We start from the raw sequence: 27,797 nt of genomic DNA, 5'->3' as shown, positions 1-27,797 counted from the left end.
GATGGCGTCTGCTGATCTGAGACAGGAGCTGGACTGTTCCATCTGCCTGAGCATTTATACAGATCCTGTAACCCTGAGATGTGGCCACAACTTCTGCCGGGTCTGTATTGATCGTGTGCTGGATACACAGGAGGGGGCTGGAGTTTATAGCTGTCCTGAGTGCAGAGCAGAGTGTCAGGAGCGTCCTGTACTGATACGGAGCATAGCACTGTGTAACATAGTGGGGAGGTTCCTGTCTACTCACCCAGATCAGGAGGAGACTGGGATCTGCTGCACTTACTGTGTGGACTCTCCTGTACCTGCTGCTAAGTCCTGTCTGCATTGTGAGGCTTCTCTGTGTGATAAACACCTGAGAGTACACAGCAAGTCAGCAGAACACGTCTTATGTGACCCCACCACTGCCCTGGGGAACAGGAAATGCTCCGTCCATAAGAAGGTCCTGGAGTATTACTGCACTGAGGATGCTGCCTGTATCTGTGTGTACTGCTCAGCTGGAGAACATCGGGGACACCAGGTGGAGATGCTGGGTGAGGCCTCTGAGAAGAAGGAGACGCTGAGGAATGTTCTGCAGAAACTGACCACAAAGAGAGCGGAGACTGAGAAAAGAGTCCAGAGACTGCAGGAGCGCAGGAGAGAGGATCAGGGAAAAGCAGCGGGTGTAACAGAGACAGTCACTGCCCTGTTTAGAGACATCAGGAGACAGCTGGAAGACCTGGAGAAGAGAGTCCTGAGTGAGATCTCCAGGCAGGAACAGCGCGTTTCACTCTCAGTCTCTGATCTGATCCAGCAGCTGGAAATAAAGAAGGACGAGCTGTCCGGGAAGATGCGTCACATTGAGGAGCTGTGTAACATGTCTGACCCAGTGACTGTCTTACAGGAACCAGACACAGGGGACTTGTGTGACACTGAGGACACAGAGAGACATGATAACCAGGTCCGTGGTGCAGGAGGTCTGGATGTGGGATCCCTCTCAGGGACATTACACACATTATCTGATATAATAACAGGGATAAATACAGGGATCTATGTGCAGGAAGCTACAGACCTATTACTGGATGTAACCACAGCTGCTAATAATATACAGATATCAGGTGACAGGAAATCTGCATCCAGGTCACGTATTAACCAGAATCGCCCAGTAACACCAGAGAGATTTCAGTGTGATCAGGTAATAAGCACCAGGGGATTCTCCTCAGGGCGACATTACTGGGAGGTGGATGTCAGTGAGTCAGAGGACTGGATGGTGGGGATGTGTTATCCCAGTATAGACAGGAGAGGACGTCAGTCAGACATTGGATATAATAACAAGTCCTGGTGTCTGCGTAGGAGGTATAATCAGTACTTAGTGCTACATGACAGTACATGGATCCAGTTACCTGACAATATCACCTGTGGCAGAGTGAGGATATACCTGGATTATGAGGCAGGACAGATGTCCTTTTATTCTCTGTGTGACCCCATCAGACACTTACACACCTACACTGCCGCCCTCACTGAGCCCCTCCATGCTGCATTATGTGTATGGGGCGGATGTATAACTATATGTGGGGGAGTCAGGAGCTGGGAGATATTACCATAAGTAATCTGCCCAGAGACTGGTGACATCACAGGGAGGGGAATCTGATTGGGAACACATTCAGCCAATAGAATGAAGCAATGGGTATAGCTACCACAGAGCCCCTCCCCATATGTAACAAGGGGGCAGATGTATTAAGCCTGGCGAAGAGATAAACGAGATAAAGTGGAGATAAATTGAAAGGAGATAACGCACCAGCCAATCAGCTGTGTTTGAAACATGACAGTTGGAAGTTGATTGGCTGGTGCGTTATCTCTTTCCAATTTATCTCCACTTTATCTCAAGTTTATCTCTTCGCAAAGCTTAATACATCTGCCCCAATGATTGTGTCCAGTCTGTCAGGACGTGTTCCCATGTTGGTGTGATAGTTACTGTCATTATAAATGTTCATTTCTGAGGGATTTCTCTGCCTCTGTTTTACTGAGAGTTGTGATTGGCTGCAGTAATTGTCTGTCACCCAGTGTGCACCCCATGGGGTGTATTTCCTAAGGTGCAGGTATTCAGTAGAGATGTTGCCCATAGTAACCAAATAGATTCTAATTATCATTTATCTAGCATGTTCTAAAAGATAATAGATAAAAATCATTTGTTGCTATGGGCAACATCTCCTCTTCTAAAAACCTGCATCTTAGTAAATATATCCCAAGTCTACTTCTGCACCGGAGAGGAGGGGCCCGATAGAAGCCTCAACAGGGGCCCCCTCCTCTCTTAAAGTGCCTCTGAGCCCGAAACTAAAGACATGTGAAACTCACATTTCTGCATGTGAATTGATTGCATTGTTCACATGGGTTGTTGCTATGGGCAACCAATCAGAATCTACTTATTTATTTCACACCTTCTAGAAGATAATAGATAGTATCTGATTGGTTGCCCATAGCAACATCCCATGTGAACAAGAACTCCATACCCTCCAACATGACCCATTCCATTAGGTACAAAATGCTCTGTTCCTGGACTTCCTTACCAGTCATGTTGGAGGGTATGGAACTCCCTTCTTAGTAAATCTCCATCCTAGTGTGTATAAGGGGCATGGCCCTGTAATGAGGGGTGGGGCTTTGCAGGAGGGTGTGGTCTCACAGCCTAAACACCCATCTTCTGCACTCTGGGGGGTCAGTAAATGCAGGCTGCCCCTGGGAAGTTCTGTGGTTGACACATCAACATCAGCATAGGCGTGCGCACGGGGGGTGCCAGGGGTGCACAGGCACCTCCTAATGCCCGCCGGTACCCCCCACGCGATTGCACGCAAAATTTGCACCAGCACCCGGTGGCCGGCAGCGGTCAGGACTGCATTACTTGCCTGCCGCCGCCGGTTTCCAGCCTGCAGTCCAACCATAGCACAGCGGCCGGTTGGTACCACTGCGCCCTCGGGGATGAACCTGAAGCACTGGCTGGGCTGTGGGCTCCATTCCTCAGCCCTTGGCCCCGCCTCTATAGACGTCACAGCGCGCACAACGCGGGGACGTCACAGCACGCACCCGTCCTCCCGCCCGCGCTCCTGTCCTCCTGCTGCCTTAGAGCCGGCAGCACATGCACCACACACAGTCAGGCAGTGATATACACGCTGAGCAGAAGTCAGCGTGAGCTACAGGCAGCCAGTGTTCCTCAAAGGAGGAAGCAAGCTAGGTTAGGTATTTATTATTTTCTTGGGGAGGAAAAAAAAATAGGAATTAACTTGTAATGTGAAAGTACTGACTGATGTTACTGCTGTGGTGGGTAGGAGCTGCTGCAGCAGTTACTAAGTGTCCATACCTCCCAACATGACCCTCTCCAGGAGGGATGGAATCAGTGGCGGGCTGGGCCGGGGGGCAGGATGACATGTGCCCCCCGGGCCGCTCTACCAAGTGATGCTGCGGGCCGCCTGCTTGTTTACCTAATTCTGCTGTAGCCGGGGCTTACAGAATATGGCCTCGGCTACAGTAACATGGCCGCCTGCATTGATGACATGTCCAGGGGGTACGGCCGTGCATTCGGTTCCTCCTGGCAGTGACAGATGCAGCAAGATGTGTACCAAAAATATAGTTCATAGGCGTAATAATTTCAGAAATATACATTTAAATGAAATCCTCTCCCATTATAGTCAATGGGCATTCCTTGTTAGCAGACAAGACTGTCATTCCACTGTCATTCCCTTTAATACATCCCCTTCCGGTTATTATACAGGGGAGCAGCCTGTGGTGTCCTGTTATTATACAGGGGGAGCAGCCTGTGATTTGTTGTTGTTGTTATTATTATACAAGGGGAACAGCCTGTGGTGGTGTTATACAGGGGAGCAGCCTGTGGTGTCATGGTATTATACAGGGCGAGCAGCTTGTGATTTGTTGCTGTTGTTATTATTATACAATGGGAGCAGCCTGTGGTGGTGTTATACAGGGGGATCAGCCTCTGGTGTCATGGTATTATACTCCAGTTGGTATAATCAGCTCCAGGCCTAATCTTTTTTTATTAATAAGAAAAACCTCAATTTAACACTGTTACTTATGGGCCAGTGCTCTGGACTTGCCCCCCAGGCTGAAAGTTGCCAGCCAGCCCCTGGATAGAATGCTCTGTTTCTGGACTTCCATCTTAATGTATGATTGCCAGCACCTGTTTTAAACAGGGTAATTGATAAGAAAGGTGTTTCACCACAGGTGATGGTAATCCATAAATTAAGAGGAAAATCCAGACACAGAGCATTCTGTCCCTCCTGGAGAGGGTCATGTTGGGAGGTATGAGTGTCTGCTGCAGGCATCTGTTAGGGTAGAGAGGGCTAAGGGGGAATATATTGTAACAAAAACTGCTTGGTGCCCATACATGGTGCTGTTTTACCGTGTGATGCGATATGCACTCTTGCGTGCATCCCATCATACAGTACAAAAAGTATGTGCTGCACATAAACACGTGCTGACAATAAGCATGTAGGTAAAGCAGCACTTATGTGGAAACTAATGTAATAGTCATTACGTATGTCGTATAATGTCTAATGGGCATTACAGTGTTTGGTATAATGTGTAATGGGCATTACGGAGTGTAGCATATTGTGTAATGGGCATTACGGTGAAAAAGATTCTGTGCCTATTTCTAGTTTGTGTATATGGGGGAAATTATTCATTATGAAGTCCATATACATAATAAGTCCCCACCTATTTAGTTTGCAATGATGTCAACTTTTCAAGATAGACACAATCAGTAGGTGGTGATAGACACGCCCCACCAATGGTGCACCCCCTATTAAAATGGTCTGCGCACGCCTATGAACATCAGTTCTGCATCACATCACTATCAGTCAGACATCAGTTCTACATCACATCACTATCAGACATCAGTTCTGCATCACATCACTATCAGTCAGACATCAGTTCTACATCACATCGCTATCAGACATCAGTTCTGCATCACATCACTATCAGTCAGACATCAGTTCTACATCACATCGCTATCAGTCAGACATCAGTTCTACATCACATCACTATCAGACATCAGTTCTGCATCACATCACTATCAGTCAGACATCAGTTCTACATCACATCGCTATCAGTCAGACATCAGTTCTACATCACATCACTATCAGACATCAGTTCTGCATCACATCACTATCAGTCAGACATCAGTTCTACATCACATCACTATCAGTGAGACATTAGTTCTGCATCACATCACTATCAGTCAGATATCAGTTCTGCATCACATCACTATCAGACATCAGTTCTGCATCACATCACTATCAGTCAGACATCAATTCTGCATCACATCACTATCAGTCAGACATCAGTTCTACATCACATCGCTATCAGTCAGACATCAGTTCTACATCACATCACTATCAGTCAAACATCAGTTCTACATCACATCACTATCAGTCAACATCTGTTCTGCTTCACATCACTATCAGTCAGACATCAGTTCTACATCACATCACTATCAGTGAGACATCAGTTCTGCATCACATCACTATCAGACATCAGTTCTGCATCACATCACTATCAGGCATCAGTTCTGCATCACATCACTATGTCAGACATCAGTTCTGCATCACATCACTATCAGTGAGACATCAGTTCTGCATCACATCACTATCAGACATCAGTTCTGCATCACATCACTATCAGACATCAGTTCTGCATCACATCACTATCAGTCAGACATCAGTTCTGCATCACATCACTATCAGACATCAGTTCTGCATCACATCACTATCAGACATCAGTTCTGCATCACATCACTATCAGTCAGACATCAGTTCTACATCACATCGCTATCAGTGAGACATCAGTTCTGCATCACATCACTATCAGACATCAGTTCTGCATCACATCACTATCAGACATCAGTTCTGCATCACATCACTATCAGTGAGACATCAGTTCTGCATCACATCACTATCAGACATCAGTTCTGCATCACATCACTATCAGTCAGACATCAGTTCTGCATCACATCGCTATCAGTCAGACATCAGTTCTGCATCACATCGCTATCAGTCAGACAACAGTTCTGCATCACATCGCTATCAGTGAGACATCAGGTCTGCATCACATCACTATCAGACATCAGTTCTGCATCACATCACTATCAGACATCAGTTCTGCATCACATCACTATCAGTGAGACATCAGTTCTGCATCACATCACTATCAGACATCAGTTCTGCATCACATCACTATCAGTCAGACATCAGTTCTGCATCACATCGCTATCAGTCAGACATCAGTTCTACATCACATCACTATCAGTTAGACATCAGTTCTACATCACATCACTATCAGTCAAACATCAGTTCTACATCACATCACTATCAGTCAACATCTGTTCTGCATCACATCACTATCAGTGAGACATCAGTTCTGCATCACATCACTATCAGACATCAGTTCTGCATCACATCACTATCAGGCATCAGTTCTGCATCACATCACTATGTCAGACATCAGTTCTGCATCACATCACTATCAGTCAGACATCAGTTCTACATCACATCACTATCAGTGAGACATCAGTTCTGCATCACATCACTATCAGACATCAGTTCTGCATCACATCACTATCAGACATCAGTTCTGCATCACATCACTATCAGTCAGACATCAGTTCTGCATCACATCACTATCAGACATCAGTTCTGCATCACATCACTATCAGACATCAGTTCTGCATCACATCACTATCAGTCAGACATCAGTTCTACATCACATCGCTATCAGTGAGACATCAGTTCTGCATCACATCACTATCAGACATCAGTTCTGCATCACATCACTATCAGACATCAGTTCTGCATCACATCACTATCAGTGAGACATCCGTTCTGCATCACATCACTATCAGACATCAGTTCTGCATCACATCACTATCAGTCAGACATCAGTTTTGCATCACATCGCTATCAGTCAGACATCAGTTCTGCATCACATCGCTATCAGTCAGACAACAGTTCTGCATCACATCGCTATCAGTGAGACATCAGGTCTGCATCACATCACTATCAGACATCAGTTCTGCATCACATCACTATCAGTCAGACATCAGTTCTGCATCACATCACTATCAGTGAGACATCAGTTCTGCATCACATCACTATCAGACATCAGTTCTGCATCACATCACTATGTGATTTATAGAGCCCTACGGGCGCTCTTCATACTGTCGTAAGGGGCTCCGCCCCCTTAACATGTGAACGGCTTTATTGCATGAAATATGGTTTGGGTGGGTGGGGAAATACTGCGGGTGCAGGAGGGGCGGGTGTAGTGTTTCCACAGGTGGATGTGGGAGTGCTGCGGGTGGTGGAATGGCGGTGTGGTGGGTGTGTCATTGGTGGGTGAGGGTCAGGTGCGAGGGTGCCGTGGGTGGGGGAGGTTGATTGGGAGTGGTGTGGGTGTGGGTGGGGGATTGGCGGGTGCGTGGATACTGTGGTTGACACATTAACATAGGCGAATCTAGAATTATGGTAATGGGTGGTCCCAGATCCAGACATAACAGAAGGGGGACCTTTGCGCGGCGTAGCCGCGCTGCAAAAATGGGGTATGGCCTCATGGGAAGGAGGCGTGGCATCACAAAAAGGGGTGTGGTATTACACTTTAGACCATACACAGTAATGCCCATTACACATTTTAGAAAACTCTGTAATACCCATTACACATAAAGCCACACGCCGTAATGCCAATTACACATAAGGCCACACACCATAATGCCCATGACACATTGTGCCACACATCATGATGCCCATTACACACTAGGGGCCAGATGTATCAAGCTTCACAAAGTGATAAAATCGAGAGTGATAAACAGCCAGCCAATCAGCACCTATCTGTCATGCCACAGGCTAAGTTTGAAAAATGACAGGTAGGAGCTGATTGGCTAGGTGTTTATCACTCTCCATGTTATCACTTTGTGAAGCTTGATACATCTGGCCCTAAATAACAAACCGTAATGCCCATTACATATTTGCCACATAAGTGCTGCTTACCTACGTGCTCATTGCTAGGGGGTTCTTGCTTGATGGCACCATAGCACCCATTACACATGATGCCGCACACCATAGTACCCATTACACATGATGCCGCTCACCATAGTACCCATTACACATGATGTTGCACACCATAGTACCCATTACACATGATGCCGTGCGCCATAGTACCCATTACACATGATGCTGCACACATAATGTCCCTTACACATGATGCTGCACACATAATGCCGCTTACACATGATGCTGCACACCGTAATGCCCCTTACACATTAAGCCACACATTATGCATAATGCCCCCACATACCACCACTTGTAGCGTCCCTTAAGCAATGCCCCCAAAAGTGCCACTTACTGTAAATTTTTCTATGAGCCTTCGCTGCTGCTGCAGGGAGAGATGGAGAGCGGTGCAGCTGCTTCTATGGGGAGAGGAGCAGAGCGCAGCGCAGAGCACGCTCCCACTCCCCTCCTGGTGTCCCCTCTAGATGAGTGGACATTTGAAATATTGTGCGCGCTCTTGTTGTGCGTGACGTTGGGGGAGCACACCGGGCGCCGGCACCACATGATTAAAGGTGGGGCGGGCTGAGGTGAAAGCGGGGAGAAGAATTGGAGCAGAAGCTTCAGGGGTGAAAGTCATTGACAGCTGGGCAGAGAGCAGGGGCCCGCCCGGCTGTATTCAGAGCACTGCAGGTCACGGCTGTTTGAAATAGTGGGGGACATTTACCAAAATGGATTCGTAGAAAAAAGGTGTATTCGTAGGGAGAAATACACCTTTTTTTTACGAATTTGTATTTTCGGGATTTACAATCCCAAAAATACAACAATTCGTAGTCCTAAAGATGGAACATTCGTATTTGTATTTACAAATACGAATGTCTACACCATCGATAGGATACGACAGAAATCACCATTCAAAAGAATGGTGGTTTCTGATTTACTAAGCAGCCGTACTGACAATACGGCTGCTTAGTGGTGTGAAACACCCACGCAAATACGACAGGAAAATAGAACACCATTTTCCTGTTCTATTTGCGTTTTAGCCTGCACGGATCAGTCAGATCCGTGCAGGCTTCAGTGTAAAAAAATAGAAAAATAAATAAATAAATAAAAAAAACGGCGTGGGGTCCCCCCCACAGCCATAACCAGCACCAGGCTGAAGGAGCCAGGGCCGGTAATTAAAAATCAGGGAGCCCGACAAATAGGGGCTCCCCGATTTTTAACAACTAGCCCCAGGCTCCAGGTCCGGGGCTGGTTCCCAAAATACGGGGGACAAAATGACTAGGGGTCCCCCGTATTTCAAGAACCAGCCCCAGGCACAACCAGCCGGCAGGCTAATGCCACAGCCGGGGGGAGACTTTTTATGCAAGTCCCCCCGGCCAAAGCATTAACCCTACCGACCAGTCAGCCTGGCCAGGGGCCCTGGGGGAGTGGGGACCCCCCCAATAAAGGGGTCCCCCCCCTCCAGGACTTACCTGACCAGGCTGAAGCCTGGTGCTGTCCCCGATGCCCCTGGGCGGTGGGCATCGGGCTGATTATGTTGTAAAAAATAGATAAACCATTGTTTTTTACTGTGGCACTACAAGTGCCAGCAAGCCTCCCCAGCAAGCTGGGACTTGGAGAACCACAAGTCCCAGCCTGCTGGGCATTAAAGGGCCCGCTGGCACTTGTAGTTCTACAGTTAAAAAAATAGTGCACAAAACACACTGATACACTTTTAAAATAAAACTTTATTACACACAAAGCCCACACATACTAATACTTACCTATCTTCTCTCCATAGGTAGCCCTGATGTCCTGTGTCGGCGTCTTCTGGTCCTGTGTCGTCTTCTTCCTCCATGTCGACCGTCGCTGTCGCCGTCCGGATCCGAAGCTGTGGAAGGAAACCATACTCACCTGTCCCAGCGCGACGTAGTCCAGGTAAGGGTCTTTGCAAAAAAATAAACCGAACACCCCGAAACCAGACCGGACTGACGGAGACGCACGTGTGTTTGTTTACATCGTGCGGCTCCGCCTCCCGAATGCTGCTATTGGCCGCCCTGCGGCCTAGCGGCTCCTGATTGGCCGCTAGGCCGCAAGGCGGCCAATAGCGGCATTCGGGAGGCGGAGCCGCACGATGTAAACACCGTGCGTCTCCGTCAGTCCGGTCTGGTTTCGGGGTGTTCGGTTTATTTTTTTGCAAAGACCCTTACCTGGACTACGTCGCGCTGGGACAGGTGAGTATGGTTTCCTTCCACAGCTTCCCAAATGGATTTCGTCGGATCCGGACGGCGACAGCGACGGTCGACATGGAGGAAGAAGACGACACAGGACCAGAAGACGCCGACACAGGACATCAGGGCTACCTACGGAGAGAAGATAGGTAAGTATTAGTATGTGTGGGCTTTGTGTGTAATAAAGTTTTATTTTAAAAGTGTATCAGTGTGTTTTGTGCACTATTTTTTTAACTGTAGAACTACAAGTGCCAGCGGGCCCTTTAATGCCCAGCAGGCTGGGACTTGTGGTTCTCCAAGTCCCAGCTTGCTGGGGAGGCTTGCTGGCACTTGTAGTGCCACAGTAAAAAACAATGGTTTATCTATTTTTTACAACATAATCAGCCCGATGCCCACCGCCCAGGGGCATCGGGGACAGCACCAGGCTTCAGCCTGGTCAGGTAAGTCCTGGAGGGGGGGGACCCCTTTATTGGGGGGGTCCCCACTCCCCCAGGGCCCCTGGCCAGGCTGACTGGTCGGTAGGGTTAATGCTTTGGCCGGGGGGACTTGCATAAAAAGTCTCCCCCCGGCTGTGGCATTAGCCTGCCGGCTGGTTGTGCCTGGGGCTGGTTCTTGAAATACGGGGGACCCCTAGTCATTTTGTCCCCCGTATTTTGGGAACCAGCCCCGGACCTGGAGCCTGGGGCTGGTTGTTAAAAATCGGGGAGCCCCTATTTGTCGGGCTCCCTGATTTTTAATTACCGGCCCCGGCTCCTTCAGCCTGGTGCTGGTTATGGCTGTGGGGGGGACCCCACGCCGTTTTTTTTTTTATTTATTTTTTTTTCTATTTTTTTTACACACCGCAGCCTGCACGGATCTGACTTGATCCGTGCAGACTGCTAGAAATAATTCGTATTAGCAGCCGTATATACGGCCGCTAATACGAATCATTACACCATCGGAGGGTTACAAAGCAGTCGTATCTGACTGCTTTGTAAATCCCCCTCCGGAACACGACTTTGCATACGACTTAAACAGTCGTATGCTGTCGTAGGGAAACAACCAATACGAAAAACTAGGTTTTTCATATTGGTAAATTTCCCCCAATATCCCTTTCACAACAGAAAATGCAGGGATTTACCCGGGAATATGGTCCCAGGATCATGCAGGGACATTCCCAGGCTGACCCCTTATACACCAGCCTAGTCCCTGCATTTTCTGGTGTGAGGGGGAGAGACAACCATTCCCCTCTCCCTACCCCCCCTTTAACCAACCAGCTATATCTTCGGAACCAACTGACCCATTTACATGAGACCAGTATCATATTGAAGAACTTTTAAGTTGGCTTCTAATGAGTTTGGTCCCGTGAAACTGGGCTGTTTGGTTTCAGAGAAATCTGCCCTCAAAGAACATAAACAGTCATGAAATTACATTTAAGAAATGAAAAAAAATGGTTTAACCTCAATATCCCTGGAACCAATTAACCCATATGGATCCAGCCTGGTATCAGATTGAAGGCCCACCGATTTGGGTTCGACTGAGATCAACCTCAAGCTTCAGTGATGCCGAAGGGGTAACTGGCAGCCGTTGAACTGGGTGGGGTTCGGAATTAGCGAGTCCCATGTTATCCTATAGGGAAAACGTTCCAGCTTTGCCTGGCAGTATCTCCGGTTCCCAGGGGGATAGAGACACGGAGCTGGGCTCGTTTGAAAGCCCCATCCCTCAGCTACAAAATGGGCTAATGGGTGGTCCTGTGCACCCCCGGACCACCCCCTAGATTCGCCTATGCACATTAATGCTGACACACTGGCAGACACTGACACATGAATGCTGATGCGCAAATGTTGACATACTGATGCTAACACTGACAGATGCAGACACGCGGACACACAGACATTGACACACTGACACAGAGTCGGACATGGACACACTGACAGATGCTGATACAGACAGACAAATACACTACCTACTGTACATAACCTTGCGTACATTTACCTCTCACTTGCAGCAGCAGCAGGGACCGGATCTCCACGTGGGCGCCTGGCCGACCTGATTATATTTTCTTGCTCAGAGTTAGATGCTGCAGCTAATGTGTGCCCATCTGTACCTGGGGACAACACTGAGCTGCCGAAAAGGGCCAAATGTACTCCGTATCTCGTCTCCGGCTCTGCAGCCCTTCGCTGTTTGTGTAGGGAGGGCGGGGGAGGTGCTGTGGGCTGCTCACTGTGCGGGGACGGGGTTCGACAAGATCCCTACTTTGCGGGTAGGGGGTGCAGCGTGACGCCTGCTGTGTGAGGAGGAGGGCTCCGACGACCAGCCACTCTGCAGTGTGTGTGTGTGTGTGGGGGGAGTGCAGGATGCATGCTGTGCGTGGAGAACGGTGTGTAGCGCGACGGCCGCTGTATGGTGAGGAGGGCTCCGATGACCGGCCACTCTGCAGGTACCCGCTGTGTATGTGGGCGGGGGAACGGGGATGCATGCTGTGCTCGGAGGGGAAAGCCGCTAGACATTCTGCCGTTATTACCCCTCTGCTCCTCTAGATATCATGGGGCAAATTTACTAAGAAAACAAATACGATTGTTCGTATTCTTAATACGAATGAATACGACAGTTTTAGCTGTATGCAAATTCGTATTCCGGAGGGGAATTTACAAAGCAGTCAAATACGACTGCTTTGTAATCCCTGATGTTGTATTCATTCGTATAGGTAGCCTGCACGGACTAGTCAGATCCGTGCAGGCTGCAGTGTGTAAAAAAAAAATAGAAAAATAATAAATAAATTTAAAAATTTGTACTGGGGTCCCAGCCTGAAAGAGCCGGGGCTGGTATTAAAAAATCATGAAACCGGGCAAATAGGGCTTCGCTGATTTTTTTTTTAAAACCAGCCCCAGGCTCCAGGGCCGGGTCTGGTTCCCAAAATACGGGACACAAAATTACTAGTGGTCCCCGTATTTTAAGAACCAGCCAGCAGGGTAATGCCACAGCCGGGGGGGGGGGGGGAGACTTTTTATACAAGTCCCCCCAGCCAAAGCATTCATCCCTACTGACAGGTCAGCCTGGCCAGGGGTCCTGGGGAAGTGGGGACCCCCCCAATAAAGGGGTCGCCCCCCTCCAGGACTTACCTGGCCAGGCTGAAGCCTGGTGCTGTCCTTGATGCCCCTGGGTGGTGGGCATCGAGCTGATAAAATGGTGTAAAAAATAGAATAAAAAACTATTGTCTTACACTGTGGAACTATGAGTCCCAGCAAGCCTCCCCCGCATGCAACTAGGAGAACCCAGCATGTTGGGCATTACAGGGCCCGCTGGCACTTGTAGTTCCACAGTAAAAGAAATAGTTAAATAAACACACTGACACACATGAAAAATAAAAGTTTAATACATACATTACACAAACATACTGATACTTACCTTTCTTGAGCCCGTAGGTAGGTCCCTGGGTCCGGGGCCCAGGATCCGAATTAATCCATTTGGGGACCTGTGGAAGGAAATCGTACTCACCAAGACCTCCGGCGAAGATCACGTCCTCTTCTGTCCAACGTAGTCCAGGTCTTCAGAAAATAAAAAAACTAGAGATGAGTGGGTCCGGATCTCCGGATCCACCAGATCCGAATATGGTGATCCGAGTCAGGATCAGAGTCGGCTCGGGAGTTCCCGCCTGAATTCCGGACCGAAAACGAGGCAAATCGTCATCATTGCGCTGTCGGATTCTCGCGGGATCTGGATTCTATTTAAGACGCACGCGTGCTCCGCCATCTTCACTCCATTATAGGAGAGGGAAGAGGGTGGTTGGGATCTGTGCTCCGTGCCCTGTGCTCCGTGCCCTGTGCTGTGATTTATTTAGTGACTGATTTTGTATTTTGTTGTAAACTAGGTGCTGCAGTGCTCACACGCAGGGGCTGCAGTGCTCACACGCAGGGGCTGCAGTGCTGCTGGCTGTACACTCAGTGTACAGGGGCTGCAGTGTCCATAATACAAGGGGCTGTGTCCAGTGTGTCAGGGTCTGTGTCCAGTGTACAGGGGCTGTGTACAGGGGCTGTGTTCAGTGTACAGGGGCTGTGTCCAGTGTTAGGGTTACCACCTCATCCCTTTAATTCCGGACACATATTAATTACACAGGTTCTGTGGTAGTTTAAAACCAGGTGAAATGGAGTCTTGAAGTCAGCCAGCCACAGAACCTGTGTAATTAATATATGTCCAGAATTAAAGGGATTAGGTGGTAACCCTAGTCCAGTGTCCAGGGGCTGTGTCCAGGGGCTGTGTCTAGTGTCCAGGGGCTGTGTCCAGTGTCCAGGGGCTGTGTCCAGGGGCTGTGTCTAGTGTCCAGGGGCTGTGTCCAGTGTCCAGGGGCTGTGTCCATTGTCCAGGGACTGTGTCCAGGGTGACGGCGTGTATCCAGTGTCCAGTGTGATGGCCTTTGTCCAGGGGCAGTGTCCAGTGTGACTAGAATTGACTAGAAATTACTAGAAATTAATGGAAACTAATGTAGTTGAGGTCAATAATACTTTAGGGTCAAAAACAGGCCCAAATTCTGTTATTTTAGCCATTTTTAGCATTTAAAAAAAAAATCAAGATCCAAAACCAAAACCCGCAAGGGTGGTTTTGCCAAAACCAATCCAGATCCAAAACACGAAGGGAGATCCAGATCCAAAACCAAAACCCGAAAATGTGCCCGGCGCACATCTCTAAAAAAACGCGTATGGTCCAGCCAGTACCCGCGCACTAACTAATAGGAGATGCTGAAGTTTCATCACGTTGATACCCATTATATATTATACCACACACAGTAATGCCTATTACATATTATGTCACATTAGTGCCTCTTACCTACATGTTAATTGCTAGGGGTTTCTTGCTCAATGCCAGCGGCTTCATGCGAGATGCCATGTGGGAGGGAAGTGCCTGTTGCCACGGTGGAGTTTAAGAGCAGTGAGAGCGGCAGCCAGGCCAAGAGCGCTGCGCAGCCAGTAGCGAAATAGCAGCAGACCTGCTTGTTGCATGGGCTATCTCTCCACGCGACGCACACACGCAATGCATCTCGCTCTAGTAACTAGTGTTGGCGCTGCTGCAGGACTCTGACAATTCCTGGACATTCTATAGTCCGGGGACACCACTTGTCCTGACTCCCGGATATGTGGTAACCCTAAATAAAATATACATTGGGAGCAATGTATACATTACTGGCTTATGAATTACGTTGGTGGGCAGTGGTGCCAGTGTACTTTGGGGCAGTAAGGATGGTGTAATGGTTAGCATTACTGCCTCACAGCAAGTCCGTGCAGCAGTGTGAGGCAAGCAAGACAGCGTTGGAGCGGGGCTGGGTGAGTATTATTAGCACTTTAGCAGAGGGAGGGAGCTGGGCGGCGCTGGTGACGAGCGGCGTGAGTATGGAGCAGGGGGAGGGAGAGAATTTAATGTACATGTAAATCTCATTTGGTTTTGGGATGAGATAAATTAAATATTCCATTCTTGGGCGTGCTATTTTGCCTGATTTTGCAGTTTCTGTGTCTCTGGGAAGAACCCTTGCCTCTCTGCTGGGATGTGATCTAAGTTGGAAGTTGTCAATGAGCAAAGAAAACAGAAGGTCGATTTATCATTCAGGTAACATCAACTTGCCGCAATCCACACAAACACCTTAATCGGGGAATCACATTAGCGTTACGACAGAACACTTCTCTTTGCTGTGATGGCTCTTAATGCAGCCAATCTCCTGGCAAATTGCATGAAAATATTAATTTTCCCATAGCGTATTTGTACAATTTGTATTTATTTATCACATCTACATTAAAAATGCAGATTGTTCTAGACATGTACGAGTAATGGTAAGGGTAAGAAGTTGGGCCTCTGTAAAAAAGTTTTCCAGCAAAGTTCTGTTACGTCAGAAGATAACCGGTATTTCAAAACGTTTAAAAAGCAGAGTCCTACACGTTTCAGAGCCGTTTTCTGTGCAGTGAGAATGGCTCTGAAACGGTATTTAGTAAAAACAACAGATTACAGACCCGTGATAGGCTGTCCCCTGCATTCTGCCTTGAAACGTGTTCAGGGGATTAAACGGGTTGCCTGATGTGAATGGTACTTAAACGGTATTTAAAACGGTAATCTACTGCAATGTGAAGGCTCAGACCCGTTTTAAATACCGTTTAAAAATACCAGTATTTGAAATGTTTTGGCAGTGTGAAAGCGGTATTAATCACTTCGAAATCAGATTATTGTGTAAAACCAGTGGTTCCCATACTTTTTTGAATCACAATACCCTAGGGCAGTGGTTCCCAAACTGTGTGCTGTGGCTCCCTGGGGTGCCTCGGGACACTTGCAGAGGTGCCACGGGTTGGTGGTCCAGGACCAATTCAAATTATTTATGATCAATCATTTATGGACAAGACCAGTGCTGATGGCTGCCAATCATAAACTATGGAAGAGTTTATTAAGAAGAACTATTAAGAGGGGAATGGAAACTAGGGACTCAAGGGTAATTATGCCACTATATAAAGCATTGGTGAGACCTCACCTCGAGTACGGAGTACAGTTCTGGGCCCCACACTATAAAAAGGACATCATAGAATTAGAAAAAGTCCAAAGGCGAGCAACAAAGCTTATTAGGGGAATGGAGAATTTAAGCTACGGGGAGAGATTAAGCAATTTGGGACTATTTACATTAGAAAAGAGACGTTTAAGGGGGGACATGCTCAACATGTACAAGTATATCAAGGGCCAATATAAGGAACTGTCACGCGCCCTCTTTTCTACTAGAAAGGAATCTAGGACACGAGGGCATGAGTATAGATTAGAAGAAAAAAAATTTCATTCAGCTAGTAGAAAGAATTTCTTTACGGTCAGAACAGTCAAACTCTGGAACTCTCTTCCCAGAGAGGTGGTAACGGCTGGCTCATTAAATGCGTTCAAGGCAAAGTTGGACAAACATTTACTGGAGAAAAACATCCATGGGTACAAATAAGAAATATAATTTGTCTGTAAAATACCAGAACCTACCAAATCAGCAATGGATATCTATACCAGGTTGAACTAGATGGACGCAAGTCTTTTTTCAGCCTTACCTACTATGTAACTATGTAACTATGTGTACAAACAGAAGCATATCCTGTCCTTTACCACATAACTGAACTTAATTATCACAGATAAACCCAATCTACTTAATTCTATAGTTTTTTCAAAAAGATTTTTAGACCTAGGGGTGCAGTGAAAAAATTCTGATACTCTAGGCCAGTGGTTCCCAACCTTTTTTCTCTCCCGTACCCCTTGATTAAGCTTTTCATTTATAATTACCCCCTCCTCTCAATTTGAACTATCCACAGTACTTACAAGTGGAGTGGAAGTGAGCGGTATGTGTGTCCTTATGCGTGTCCTTATATTAAGGAGTAGCTGAGGGGCGGATCCAGGATAAAATGACAGGGGGGGCACCATGAGAAAAGAGGGTTTAGGTGGGGGAGGGGCGGTGTTAGTGGTGCCAGTGTACATGCTAAGAGAGCGGCAGAGAGAGGGTGGCAATGGGATTAAAAATAGGCCCTGGCATTTAAAGTACGCAGGCCCACCATGGCAACAAAAGTGAAGGATGTAGTTGTGCGCGTGCCGAAGGCGCGCTCTGGAAAAGGGGATGTGACCACTCAACAGGGGACGTGTCCTTTAGTGTAGTGTACAACACCATATACAACTTCTACACATTATGCAACAAAATACTAGACCCCATTATACTTGCCCCTTACACATGATACCAAATGGAATGAGCCAAAATTCAAACAATGCCACATGGATTGTGTCAAAATTCACATAATGCCACATGGATTGAGCCAAAATTTACATAATAACACACGGATTGAGCCAAAATTCACATAATGCCAAATGGATTGTGTCAAAATTCACATAATGCCACACGGATTGAGCCAAAATTTACATAATAACACACGGATTGAGCCAAAATTCACATAATGCCAAATGGATTGAGCCAAAATTCACATAATGCCACATGGATTGTGTCAAAATTCACATAATGCCACATTGATTGAGCCAAATTCATAAAATGCCATATGGATTGAGCCAAAATTCACATAATGCCACACGGATTGAGCCAAAATTCACATAATGCCACACGGATTGAGCCAAATTCATAAAATGCCATATGGATTGGGCCAAAATCCACATAATGCCACATGGATTGAGCCAAAATTCACATAATGCCACATGGATTGAGCCAAAATTCACATAATGCCACACGGATTGAGCCAAAATTCACATAATGCCACACGGATTGAGACAAAATTCACATAATGCCACATGGATTGAGACAAAATTCACATAATGCCACATGGATTGAGCCAGAATTCACATAATGCCACACAGATTAAGACAAAATTCACAATACGCTTCATAAACAGGGACATTGTCCACCAAAGGCGCGCATTAAACATTTACACCATAATGTCCATTGCACGTTAAGTTACACGCCATTATGTCCATTATGTTTTAAGCCAAACACCATAATGCCTATTAAAAATCATGCTACATACAGTAAGTGCTGTTTATCTACATGCTCATTGCCAAGGGTTCCATGCTCATTGCCAGAGGTTCCATGCTCGTTCCCATGTGGGATTACATGCTCATTGCCAACGGGGAATACATGCTCATGGTAAATGGGGGACAGCTGCCGCAAGGCAGAAGTGATAGCCACTGACAGTGGCAGAGCCTGGCTGTATTCCGAGCACTGCAGGTCCCAGCTATTTGAAATAATACCCATTTCACACCAGAAAATGCGTTCCCGGGTTGGCCCCTTTTACACCAGCCTAGTCCCTGCATTTTCTGGTGTGAGGGGGAGAGAAAACCACCCCTCCCCCCCCTTTAACCAGTTATCTCATTTAACCGGCTATATCTTTGGAACTAACTGACCCATTTACATGAGACAAGTATCATATTGAAGAACTTTTGAGTGGGCTTTGAATGATTTTGGTCCAGTGAAACTGGAACGTTTGGTTCCAGAGTAATCTGCCCTCAAAGAACATGAACAGCCATGAAATTACATTTCAAAAATAAAAAAATCGATTTACATGCTATATCTCTGGAACTGATTGACCGATATGGACCATCCTGGTATCATATTGAAGGCCCAGCGATTTGGAATTGAATGACTTAAACCACAAGCTCCTGTGATGCCAGGGGGGGAACTGGCAGCCGTCGGAACCTGGTGGGGGTCGGAATTGACGGGTCCCATATTATCCTATGGGGAAAAAATGTTACAGCTTTGCCAGGCGATATCTCCGGTTCCCGGGGGGCTAGAGACATGGGGCTGGGCTCGTTGGAAAGCTCTGGTCCTCATCTACAAAATAAATGACAGGGGGGGCACGTGCCCGGGTGCCCCCCCCCTGAATCCGCCACTGGCTGAGGAGCAGTGTGTGGTCAGGATTTGAATTGGTCTGTGTCTGGCCGCTGGCTGTGTACTGTATTCCTGCTAACACCTGTAAGATTAATGCCACTGCTTCCTCAACCTGTGGCAGCGCAGGTAGCTCCCAGTGGATTGCTGATTGGGCAAAAACATGAGAAGACGCTAATGACGATGCAGACAGAACCGGAAGTGATGCAACGTGATTTGTCTCCATGGCAATGGGAGATTTATCCTGGAAACTTCTTCCGCCATTATCAATATTATTTTCAAGTACCCCCAACTGGTCTGCAGAGTACCCCCAGGGGTACTAGTACCACAGGTTGGGAACCACTGCTCTAGGCTGCCACGATTCTAAAAAGTTTGGGAACCCCTGTCCTAGGGTACCAAAATAGTTTTCAAGGCACCCCTAGGCCAAAAGTTTCTTACTAAGATTTTTTTTAAATGAAGTTAAATAATTTGTGTTATACTGTATGTTTTACATAGGTTGAATTATGTGGTGAGGGACAGGATTCGCTTCTGTTTGACCACATGGTTTATGATTGGCAACCATTTGTATTGATTTTGCTTATTGATATTTTTATTTAGCCCTGGACGACCAACCCAAAACACCCCTGCAAGTTCCCCAAGGCACACCTGGGTGCTACGACACACAGTTTGGGAACCACTGGTGTAGTAGAATGTGAACCAGGTATTTCCTCTTTTACCAGTAGGGGTCAGCAGAGTATTTAACATCGCACTATAGTTTTCATGGTGAACGCTCAGGATTTTAATAATACTTCTTATTATCCTTTATTTACATTGCGGCGCAAAGGTTGTGCACCGCCTAACAAATTACAAATACACACGGGCACACAGAAAAAAATGAACTAAAGAACAAGACAATACAGGACAGGTACATATAATATATATATATATATATATATATATATATATATATATATATATATATACTAGGTGATTCATCGCGCCCTACGGGCGCTCTTCACACCGTCGTAAGGGGCTGCGCCCCCTTAATTTGTGAACACTTGTATATGAGAAAGATGGTTACAATTGTATGAAAGATGCCTGTATTGCAACTTGAGTTATAGGTGAAATGTGTTAAATAGAGAGCATATGATGTGGAAGGGGGTGTGTATTGTTTTGTTTAATTAAAAAGCGGTTACAGAGTAAGATGTACATTGATAGTGTGGATGGTACAGTGACATTTGTGGGTGTGGGGGGGGGGGACTGTGTGTGCATGTTGTTTAGGTGTGTGTGTGTGTGCAATAGTATAGTAGGGTGTTTCTGAGTCAGCGGCTCCCCACTGGCGGAGGTCACGACACAGGAAAACAGGAGGCTGGGTAGTGATAGGGGTGTGTGGGCATAAGGGGGACTAAAGAGGAGGGTGGGAGATACTGTGCAGCTTCTGCCAGTGGGTGAGGGTCCAGCGTGGCAGTACAGGATGGTGGCCCTTAGTCAGTGTCTCCTCCTACTGGGTGGGAGTTCGGGTGCATGAGAGCAGGAGGCTGGGCTATGAGGCATGATAGGGGCATGTGGGCAAAACAGCGTCAGCGACTCCCCAGTGGTGGAAGTTACGGTTCAGGAGAGCAGGAAGCTGGGTAGTGATAGGGGTGTGTGAGTATACGGGGGACTAAAGAGGGGCTTAGGGGTGCCGTGAATTGCGGGAGGGGCGCGGGGGGTGCCGTGAATCAAGGGAGGGGGGGGGCAGTGGCAAACGCAGGATTTTCAGAAGGGGGTTTCCAGAGGGGTGGAGCAAAGCACAGAGGTGGACACTTAGGTGACCCAGTATATGCCGGGTCAGTTAAAGTATTATAGATAGACCAAATGTTTATAAATAATAATAATAATAATAATAATAATAATAATAATAAAAAAATATATATATATATACATACATACATATACACACATACTGTACATACTGTACATACAGGGGTGTCAACAGCAGTGTAGACCCCTGGGCATAGCAATGTATTGGGGCCCCTACCGATCCTTCAGCGGTAGGAGTGGGGGAAGCTTTGATGTCCCGCGGGTGGTAGGGGGTATTATATCAACCGCTCAGCATGTAGGGCCTGGATCAGTAATTTCCACTAATTACCCCTTTACTGCACAGATGGTGGGAGATGGGGTGGGAGAAGGGGGCATTGGGCTGAATGAAGGGGCCCTGATAGATAACTTCCAGGGTGGTAGAGGATGTTTAATATGCAGAGGAGGGGTGTGAAGTGGAGTGGGCTCATTATTCATAATTTTCTGGTGGGAGGACAGCTTGCTTGACTGCAGATATCTCCAGTTCCCGGAATTAGATTTCTTAGATTTTACTGGAATTAAAACTAGAGAATCCCACCTACCAAATGGTATTGGGGACTAGGGGATCAGAGTTCAGGAGGCAGAGCAATCTGCCAACGAGTATATAGAACTACATACCAGGTGTGTGGAGCTGGAGCAGTAACCAGCTGCTGGAAGGCTGGTATCTCTGGTTATGGTCAAGGTAGAGACAGGCTACTAGTGTTCATCAATGGGGGAGAGTCCAAGCTTTTGGAATATACCCTCAGAAAAACTCTAAGCCAGAAAGAACCTGAAATATCTGACTGGGAAGAGCAATTAACAGGCTTGGATGGGACCACTGCTTTGAAGTCAGATATCTCCGGTTCCCAAGGGCCGATTTTTACAATTCTTATATCCCTGGAAAGAGGGGACCCTCAGCTTTCAGTTGAGGGCCCTTAGACTCCTGGGGGGGTTTCTGGGTACTCAGAAACCCCCCCTGCGTGCGCTACTGGGGGGGCGCAGGTGTCGGCGAATCGCGGGAGAGGGCGGGGGTCCGCAAAGCGTGGGAGGGGGCGTGAATTGCGTGAGGGGGGTTGGGAATCACAGGAGGGGGTGCGCAGGGGGGTCCGTGAATTGCGGGAGGGGGGGGGGCACGGGGCGCAATGAATCACCTAGTTGGTTATAAATTCTTGTAGAAGGATGGTAGGATGTTGCTGTCATTCAGAATGCATTTACATAAACAGTAATAGTAGCAGTAAAAGATCTGACTTAAAACACCTACAGTAAAACAGAACAGGTGTTATATATTATACAAAGAATTGGTTGATGATGTGTAGGTTGACGTGCACATAGTTGTCACTGGAAAAAAATTGCCACAAGAAAAAATCAACATAGAAAGGTCAACACATGTAAATGTTGACATAAGTGTGACACCTGATTGGTGTCCATGTCGACACATGAGAATGAATATGAAAACATTAAAAAAAAGAAAAATAAATCTTCAAAAACTCATGTCAACCTTTTTCATTGTCGACCATAGCCGTGCCAGTGTTTTGCATGTGCCATTTAATCCTGGGGTTGCCGTGAATCGCGCGCGGGGGTGGGGGGGGAGGGAGGAGGTGAGGGGTGTCCGCGAATCACGGGAGGAGGGGTCGTGGGTGGATGCCGTGAATTGCGGGAGGGGGGGATGTGGGTGCCGCGAATCGTGGGAGGGGGGGGCGTGGGGGGGTTGCAGTGAATCGCGGGAGGGTGGGTCGCGGGGGCTTGCCGCAATGACAGGAGGGGGGGTCAGGGGTGGGGAATCGCGGTAGGGGGGGTCGTGGGGGGCACCGTGAACCGCGGGAGGGGGGGCCCGGGGGGTTGGCGCGAATCGTGGGAGGGGGGTCGCGGGGTGCCGCGAATCGCAGGAGGGGGGTTGTCACGGGGTGGGGCCGCGAATCGCGGGAGTCACCGGGGGTGCCGCGAATTGCGGGGGGTGTGCTGCAAATCGCGGGAGGGGGGTCGCGGGGGGTGCCGCGAATCGCCACAAGAAAAAATCAACACAGAAAGGTCAACACATGTAAATGTTGACATTAAGTGTGGCACTTCATTGGTGTCCATGTCGACACATGAGAATGAATATGAAAACATTGAAAAAGTGAAAAATAAATCTTGTCAACCTTTTTCATTGTCGACCATAGCCATGTCAGTGTTTTGCATGTGCCATTTAATCGTGGGGATGCCGTGAATGGGGGGGGGGGAGGGAGGGAGGTGCATACCCCCCAACATGACACATTGCTTTGTTTCTGGACTTTCTTCTTAATTTATGGATTACTGTACCATCACCTGTGCTTAAACACCTTTCTTATCAATTACCCTGTTTAGAACAGGTGATGACAATCATAAATTAAGATGGAAGTCCACAAACAGAGCATTCTGTCCCTCCTGGAGAGGGTCATGTTGGGAGGTATGGCGGTGTGGGGCGCTCACCTGGTGTGTCTGGTGAGTAGCTGTGTCTTTGCTGTGTAACATGGAGAGGCAGAGGGTGTCTGGCACTGTCTGTGGGCTCACTGGGCTGGTTCTCTGTCATGTGAGTCAGTCATGTGAGTCAGAGGCTCCACCCAGCGTTACAGCTCCAGACACCCTTTGAGTGACAGATGTAGCCAAATATATAAGAGATATATATATATATCATGGGTCCTCAAACTGCGGCCCTCCAGATGTTGTGAAACTACAAATCCCAGCATGCCTTGCACAGTTTAAACACTCCCTTATAGCAAAACTTTGGCAAGGCATGCTGGGATTTGTAGTTTTACAGCATCTGGAGGGCCGCAGTTTGAGGACCCATGATATATATATAAACATTTCTGCATCAGCGGACAGGACACTGATATAAGCAGGTGGGAGGCAGAAAGTGAGGTCTAGCTCCGTTGTAAGGAGTATGGCGTATTATTATTATTATTACCAGTTATTTATATAGCGCACACATATTCTGCAGCGCTGTACAGAGAATATTTGAACATTCACATCAGTCCCTGCCCCAGTGGAGCTTACACTCTATATTCCCTACCAGGGCCGCCGAGAGCGGGGGATCGGGTACTAATTACCGGGGCCTGCTGGAGGGGCCCGGCGGGGGCCCTGTTACGACCCCCCCATACCTTCCCCCTCCGTCCCTCCCGGGCAGCAGCAGCAGCACACACCTACAGCAGGCTCAGCATGAGCTCTCACTGACAGCGTGTCAGCACAGCACATGCCTACCTCCCACCCATTTGCACACCGAAGGCGCGATGAAAATTTCAGGGGCGTGGCCTAATAAAAGGGGTGTGACCTATACTCGTGACTCCACGCTCCCATTTTCGGCACTGTGGGGGCATTTCGGCCCTGTGGGGGCAGTTGGGAACATCTATTCCTGCAGCCAGAGGGGCTGGGGGCATAGCCCCTCTGGCTGCAGGAATAGATGCTCTCAACTGCCCCCCCCCTGCCGCGGGACACTGCCGACTGCGGGAGTGATGCGTGAATGTCCTAAAAATCGGGAAAGTTTGGAGGTATGCACATGCTGTAGGTGTGTGCTGCTGATTAGGGGGGGGGGGGGGGGCAATGACAGCCCCCCCCCCCCTTCAACTTTAGAGAGTTTTTTTCACCCACCTTAAACATTTTGGGGGCATGGCCTAATCGAGGGAGGTGGCCATGCCTTCCGCAATCAGACCACGCCCCCAACATTTTACCGGGACTCGGTATGTCTCTCGTGGCCCTATTCCCTACCACATGTACACGCACACACAGACTTTCTAGGGTTCATTTATTGGGAGCCAATTAACCTACCAGCATATTTTTGGAATGTGGGAGGAAACCGGAGCACCCGGAGGAAACCCACGCAAGCACGGGGAGAATATACAAACTCCGCACAGTTAGGACCATGGTGAGAATAGTACCTATGACCTCAGCGCTGTGAAGCAGTAATGCTAACCTGGGACATGTAGTTTCACAACAGCTGGAGAGCCACAGGTTGGCCAGGCCTGGTCTAAAGCCCGGAGAGGAGACTTTTCTTGGGAGCATGGCTTGCCGTCATTAACCCCCGCTCCCATTCCTGTAATAGCCAAACTGCGGGTGCAGGGGCTGATGTGGGCATCCTGCTAAATGTGGGAGGCTTGCCCACCCTTCCAGGGTTCCAGGAGGGGGACCCAATTTTCAGGACCCTCCCAGCCATTCCGGGAGGTTAGGTTAGTATAATATTCCTGAAGATATCACTTGGAAGATGGCGCCAGCTTAAGGTATACTCAAGAGGGGGGCATCGGCCGCGGGACTCCTCCAGCAGCCCAGGTCTGGGAAATTAGTCGACACCATGTCGGCAACATACATATGGCCTTCATAGTCAAAAGGTCGACACAAGCAATATTTCAAGATATCAATGGTCAACACAGGAAAAGGTCAACATGGGTCACGCAGTTGGCTGAAGGTCCCAAGGAAAATCCAAAATTGCATCCTTGGACGGAACGTTTTTGAAAAGCGACAATCATTTACAAGGCAATTGATTGATTGTGCCCTGTAAATGATTGCCGCTTTAAAAAACATCTGGGATCGGTCGGCATCCCGCGCCCCTAGCCAACTTGTCTCTGGCTGAATTTGAGATGGATGAAGACGCGGCCGTCCTTGTGTCTTGTGTTCAGGGCCGGCGCCACCACTAGGCAGCTCTAGCCATTTGACACTGGAGGGTGCCAGTTTGCAGCAGGAGGTGCCCGTGGGGGTGAGTGGCACCGGTGGCCACAACCCCCCCCCCCCCCCTCCCAGAGCAACTAGGCGTCCGCCGCCGCATCACCCGATCCCCCTCCCCCTGGTATTACTTAGCGGCATCACCTGACGCCCCCACCTCCCCCTGGGAAATGACGCGGCGGCCTGCCTCACTCTACACTCACTGCCAACACTCCCCCGCCCGCCCTGGAACGCTGCGGCACCCCCCCTCCCCCTGTACAGCGGCCAGGGGGCGGGTGAGCACCGGAGCGTCCACCTCCTGCCTGGGGCGCTCTGGTGGCTTGCACCGGTACTGCTTGTGTTGCATCTACATAGCCCTTCCCTAGTGCGCATCATTGTGTCTAAACGTACGAAGACTGAAACGTCCACTTACAGCATCTATAGAAGCTGCGTTACCGTGTGGCGTGTGCTTAAGCTGGTCATACTAGTGCGAATTGGTCCCTTTTCACCTGATTCCGACACATGAAAAATCAGGTGAAATGTGTCAAATTGTATGTGTTTCACCTCTGATTCCGATCCGATGCGCGGTCCCTTTTGCATTGGATTGGAACCTAAGATCGCAATGGCTGCCGTAAAGATCTATGGTGTCCCGCAGCCGCGGCTGGGATTGCATATGAGGCATCGTATGCAAAAGGGATGCGTACAAAAGGCGCCAGTCCCTGCGATGAGCTACTGGGTGCCACGTGGTCTGCTCGTGGTCCGTTGACCGCACTGCACTGACGGCAGTGCGGTCTGTAGCCCACTCGATTCGATTCAAATTCTCTCTGATTGTCTGCACCTGGAGTAACGGGTTAGGAATGCCAGTGGGGGTGATTTCTCTGAGCAGCAGATCATTTGACCCACGCCGCCCCCTCTTCGCTACTTGGAGAAATAGAGGGGGGGCAGTTGGATAGTAAAAAAGTGAAATGTTTTTGGGAAGAATTATCCTTTAAAGAACAATATTATATTATTACACCATAAAGATAAATCAGGCTGGACAACCGCCCGTCCTTAACACCACTTTTTCTTATTGTATGTGACAGGAGAACTTGGAAGCAGCTGTACATTCCTGGCAGAAGAACGCAGCGGATCACTGGACGGGACCCACGGCTAACCAATTACATGCCACCTTCTCTGGCCTGAATTCCCTGGCACTTCAAAGGATTCTCAGCCAATCACTATCACATGGAGTGGCGGGCTGGGGTGTGCATGGGGGACGAGGCAGGACGACCTACAGTAGGCCTCTGATTATCATTGATAGTCCCAGGTGTTAATGATTCCTCTGTTCCTGCGTGGTGAATGCAGCAGTCACTGGCCAGCAGTACCCTCTGGGACTTATAAGGTAATAGGTATAAACAGACAGGTATTTAGCGCCTGATTCTGGTTAACCCGGTAAGCTGCAAAGCCCGCCCTGCCGAACCCCCCCCCCCCCCCCCATTCCGGCGCCGTATCCCCTTGCCACCATGTGATACTGCTTTCACATTGCAGAAATGGGTAATGACACGGTATTCTTAAATGGGACTTTAAAACGGGTCTGAGCCTTGAGACCTTTCACATTGCAGGTGAAAACCGTTTAAAAATCATTTAATACCATTCAAACATTCAACCCGTTTAACCCCCAGGCAGGGGCGGATTGGCCATTAAAGTTACCGGGGAGTTTCCCGGGAGGCCGTTCAATCCTGAGGCCGAAAGCTGCTGGTGGCTGCTCTCAGTCACAGGTGCAGGGATCGCAGG

The 27,797-nt window shown here is 48.3% G+C and overlaps 1 protein-coding gene across 1 annotated transcript; it reads left to right on the top strand.

Annotated features, from left to right (window-relative positions):
* LOC146072240 (E3 ubiquitin/ISG15 ligase TRIM25-like) lies at nt 1–27,476 on the top strand. The gene is made up of 4 exons (XM_083179571.1): nt 1–1,168; nt 15,701–15,802; nt 20,178–20,280; nt 27,107–27,476. Exons 1-2 carry the CDS (start codon nt 2–4, stop codon nt 15,749–15,751), a joined length of 1,218 nt encoding a protein of 405 aa, XP_083035697.1. The 5' UTR covers nt 1; the 3' UTR covers nt 15,752–15,802; nt 20,178–20,280; nt 27,107–27,476.
* The last annotated feature ends 321 nt before the right edge of the window (nt 27,477–27,797 follow it).

This window comes from Crinia signifera, chromosome 4 (genome assembly GCF_055691185.1).
Source record: "Crinia signifera chromosome 4, ASM5569118v1, whole genome shotgun sequence".
NCBI classification, from domain to species: Eukaryota; Metazoa; Chordata; class Amphibia; order Anura; family Myobatrachidae; genus Crinia; species Crinia signifera.
Note: the sequence above shows the minus strand (reverse complement) of the source record. Positions and strands in the feature narration are given on the sequence as shown.

Coding starts and splice junctions, on each gene's coding strand:
- LOC146072240 (XM_083179571.1), top strand. CDS start 2: ATGGCGTCTGCTGATCTGAGACAGGAGCTGGACTGTTCCATCTGCCTG. Junction 1,169..15,700: donor AGAGATTTCAGTGTGATCAG/GTAATAAGCACC, acceptor CTGATTTTGCAG/TTTCTGTGTCTCTGGGAAGA.